Below are 3,927 nucleotides of genomic sequence, written 5' to 3'. Positions count from 1 at the left end.
CACTGAAATTGAACTGAGGGGGAGGGAGGGAGCGCAGCCCCAGAGGGAAACGGAGGCACAGGAGGGGGTTGTGTCCCCTCATGGCTTGGGTTTGGGGTCCCCAGGGTGATGGGGGAGGGTCAGGGGACGGATCCCGAGCGGCGGTGGCAGCGCCAGCGCTGGCAGGACGCCCTGGCACCCTGCCTGCGCCCTGCCTGCCCCGCTGACGCCAGGGGGAGGGGACGGGGGAGGGTTCTGTCCCGGTCCGTGCCGATCCGTCCCAGTCCGTGTTCTGCCAGAGCCTCGGCCGGGTGTCGCCATGGTGGTCACACTGGGGTACTGGGACATCCGCGGGGTGAGTGCGATCCGGGGGTGACAGTGGCACGCTGGGGACGGGGCTGTGCGCGGGTCTGGGGGTGCTGGGGGTCCCAGAGCGGTGTGGGAGTGCTGGGGGACCCAGCGTGTGGGGGGGAATGTCCGGGGGGGCTTTGGGGTGCCAAAAGCGGGTGCTGTGCCCCCCAGCTGGCCCACGCCATCCGCCTGCTGCTCGAGTACACGGACACCCCCTACCAGGAGCGCCAGTACCGCCCCGGCCCAGGTGAGCGGGGGGCAAGCGGGGGTGACCCCCAAACCCCCCAGCCCTGCCCCGGCACCCTCGTTCGTGCTGTGTCAGCAGCGGGGGGAGCGCCCCCACGCCGCAGCGTGTCCCGCTCCCGCCACCCCCTCCGGCCACCTCGGGGGGTCACCTTTGTCCCCTCCGCAACCCCCGTAAAAGGACCTTGACCCCTCTCAGGGGCAAGGTTCGCCCTTATCTGTCCCGTGAGGGGTCAAGGGCTGCCCCGGGGCAGAGGGGGGACACCCCCCAATGCCCGCACCCCCCGCTGCTGTGGATGCCACGAGTGGGGCAGAGGGGCTGGGGGAGCCCCCCCTCAATCTCTGTGTCCCCCCCAGCCCCTGACTATGACCCGAGCGACTGGACCAACGAGAAGGAGAAACTGGGGCTGGACTTCCCCAACGTAGGTGATGGGGAGGGTGTGGGAGGGGGGCGTGGGGGTCACCAAGGCTGACTCCCACCCCCTGCACCCCACAGCTGCCCTACCTCATCGACGGCCCCACCAAGCTGACCCAGAGCAATGCGATCCTGCGCTACATCGCCCGCAAGCACAACATGTGTGAGTGGGGGCCCAGCCCGGGGGTCCCTGGGGTTTGTGGGGGGTGGGCTGACACCTCCCCACCCCACAGGTGGTGAGACTGAGGAGGAGAAGCAGCGTGTGGATGTGATGGAAAACCAGCTGATGGATTTGAGGATGAACTTCGCCCGGCTCTGCTACAACCCCGACTTTGTGAGCACCCCCGTGGGGGTTAGGGGAGGACAGATCCCCCCAGACCCCGGGGTTGTCACCCCAAAAGCGACAAGGGGCTAAGCCACCACCAGCACGGGGGTGTGCGTTGGGGCACATCCCGTGCCTGGCTGCAGTCAGGGGGTGATGCCCCTGCGTTCTGGGGTGGCAGGGGGGAGCAGCCCCCCTGAACCGTGCCCCTCCCACCGTGCAGGAGAAGCTGAAGCCGGCGTACCTGGAGCAGCTGCCCAAGAAGCTGCAGGAGCTGTCACGGTTCCTGGGCTCCCGGCCCTGGTTTGCAGGGCAGAAGGTAGGTGGGGGGTGCAGGGGGGTTTGGGGAGTCCCTCTGCGGGCTGACCCCGCTGTCCCTCCTCCAGCTCACCTTCGTGGACTTCCTGGCATACGACGTGCTGGACCAGCAGCGCATGTTCGTGCCTGACTGTCCAGAGCTGAAGGGAAACCTGGCCCAGTTCCTGCAGCGCTTTGAGGTGAGCAGGGGCACAGGAGAGCCCGGGGGCACCCCGGTGTCCCCAGCATCATCTCCATCCCTGGCACCCCACTGTCCCCATCACCATCCCTGACACCTCAGGGGCTGTGTCCGTGTCCCATCCCAAGCCTCACCCTTAAATGCCCAGTGTTTCTGTCTCCACCCCCATTCCTGTCACCCCTGTGACCCCGTCCCTGACCCCCTGGTGTCCCAATCCCTGTCCCTAACACCCCGTGTCCCCGTCACTGACATCCCAATGTCCTCATCCCATTCCTGATGCTCCAATGTCCCTGTCTTAATTCCTGACTCCCCAGGCTCCATCTCTGTCCCGATCTGTGACCCCCTGGTGTTTCATCCCTGTCCCAGCACCCCGGTGTCCCTGTGCCCATCCCTGGCACCCCGGTGTCCCCACCCCTGTCCCAGCACCCCGGTGTCCCTGTGCCCATCCCTAGCACCCCGGTGTCCCCGTCCCTGACCCTGTGGTGTCTCCATGCCTGTGTCCCTGTTCCCCAGGCCCTGGACAAGATCTCTGCCTACATGCGCTCAGGGCGCTTCATGAAAACCCCAATTTTCTGGCGCACGGCCAAGTGGTGCAACACCAAGGAGTGAGGGGCTGACCCGCCGTGCCCCCCAGGTTACCCCTAGAATGCCCGAATAAATTGTGGGGGGCTCCCCCTTTGCCAGCCACTGTGTGGGGTGCACTGAGCTCCGGGGGGCTGTGGTGGGAGTTGTGGGAACCCCTCATTTGTGGGGTAACCCCTGGGGGGATGTTGGGCCCTCCTGGATCCTGGGATGGGGAAAGCCCATCCCCATTCCTCTCTGCATCCCCAGGGTAAGGGGGACCCCCATGGAGACTGTGGGGACCAAGGTGGGGTCCCTGTCCCCCCCAGGAAAGTGAGACCCCCCCCCTGCAGCTTATGGGATTGAAAGAGGGGACCCCGCTGAAGCTTGAGGGGGTGTCACAGAGAGACCCATGGCCCCCAGGGTAAGGGGGTTCCCATGCAGTTCGAGGGGTCACGAGGCTCCCAGGAAAAGGGGGAACCCATGGAATTTAGAGGCTGCAGAGCCCCAGAATAAGGGGACCCCACGGAGTTTGTGGGGTTGCAGTGCCCCCAGAATAAAGTGCTCCCTTGGGGATGGATGGGGTGTGTCACAGAACCCCCAGGATAAGGAGGACCACATTTAGGGGGTCGCAAAGCCACGGGGATGGGGAGGGTCACAGAGCCCCCTGTTAAGGGCGAACCCCATAGAACTTGGGGTGGTCACAGACACTCCAGGATAAGGGAGTTCCCATGGGGAGGGGAGGGTCGCAGAACTCCCGGGATGTAGGGAATTCCGTGGAGTTTGAGGGGGTGTGGAGTCCCCAGGATAAGGGGGTTCCATATGGACGGAGGGGCTGTCACACAGCCCTCTGTTACGGGGGACCCCACGGAGCTTGGGGGGTTGCAGACCCCCAGTGTAAGGGGGACTTCCGTGTGAAAAACGAGGTTCACTTTCCTGGTAAAATGTAAAAGGTTTAATAAAAAGGCAATACGAGACAGAGATAAAACAACGGGTTAAGCGGCCGCGTGCTTGGCGTTCAGCCAAGAGCACACCAACTATCTCGGAGATGCTCCTAAATACCTTTTCTATTACATCACCCGGTGGCATATTCACGTTTGTTTCACAAACTATTCAGCGTGGTTCCCCCTTGGGTCCGCCTGTTTAGAGCACGCATGTTTCTCGGCTGGGGTTTTATTATCACCTCCAGTCTGGGCCTCGGTCCGTGCTTTCCTCAGACAGCAGGCGCTGATAGCTGGCAGTAGCAGGGGTCATTACACCTTCACTGGGTGTTACCCCAACCATGCAGCCAGTTCAGGCACACTGGATCACCTATCGCTACTGTGCCTCGCTTTGCTAATAGCAGAAATAAAAACAAACATTAGACATACAGAATTCATCTTGATGTTTACGAAAAGCCACTTTTGTAGTATGTATTTATAACAGCCGGGGTAACGGGGACTCCCGAGGAGCTGCGGGCCCTTAAAGCCCCGCCCACAAACCCCGCCCACAAGCAACACCCCCAAACCCCGCCCCTAAGTTCACCACTAAGCCCCGCCCAAGCCCCGCCCACAAGCAGCG

General features: G+C 63.2%; 1 protein-coding gene across 1 annotated transcript; it reads left to right on the top strand.

Moving 5' to 3' along the window:
* Window positions 1-183: 183 nt before the first annotated feature.
* On the top strand, window positions 184-2,489 carry LOC134561471 (glutathione S-transferase 2). The gene is made up of 8 exons (XM_063418507.1): window positions 184-334; window positions 502-577; window positions 931-995; window positions 1,070-1,151; window positions 1,222-1,322; window positions 1,534-1,629; window positions 1,697-1,807; window positions 2,320-2,489. Exons 1-8 carry the CDS (start codon window positions 299-301, stop codon window positions 2,413-2,415), a joined length of 663 nt encoding a protein of 220 aa, XP_063274577.1. The 5' UTR covers window positions 184-298; the 3' UTR covers window positions 2,416-2,489.
* The last annotated feature ends 1,438 nt before the right edge of the window (window positions 2,490-3,927 follow it).

Source organism: Prinia subflava, chromosome 23 (genome assembly GCF_021018805.1).
Source record: "Prinia subflava isolate CZ2003 ecotype Zambia chromosome 23, Cam_Psub_1.2, whole genome shotgun sequence".
Taxonomy (NCBI): Eukaryota; Metazoa; Chordata; class Aves; order Passeriformes; family Cisticolidae; genus Prinia; species Prinia subflava.
This window is presented reverse-complemented; position numbering and strand designations above follow the sequence as displayed.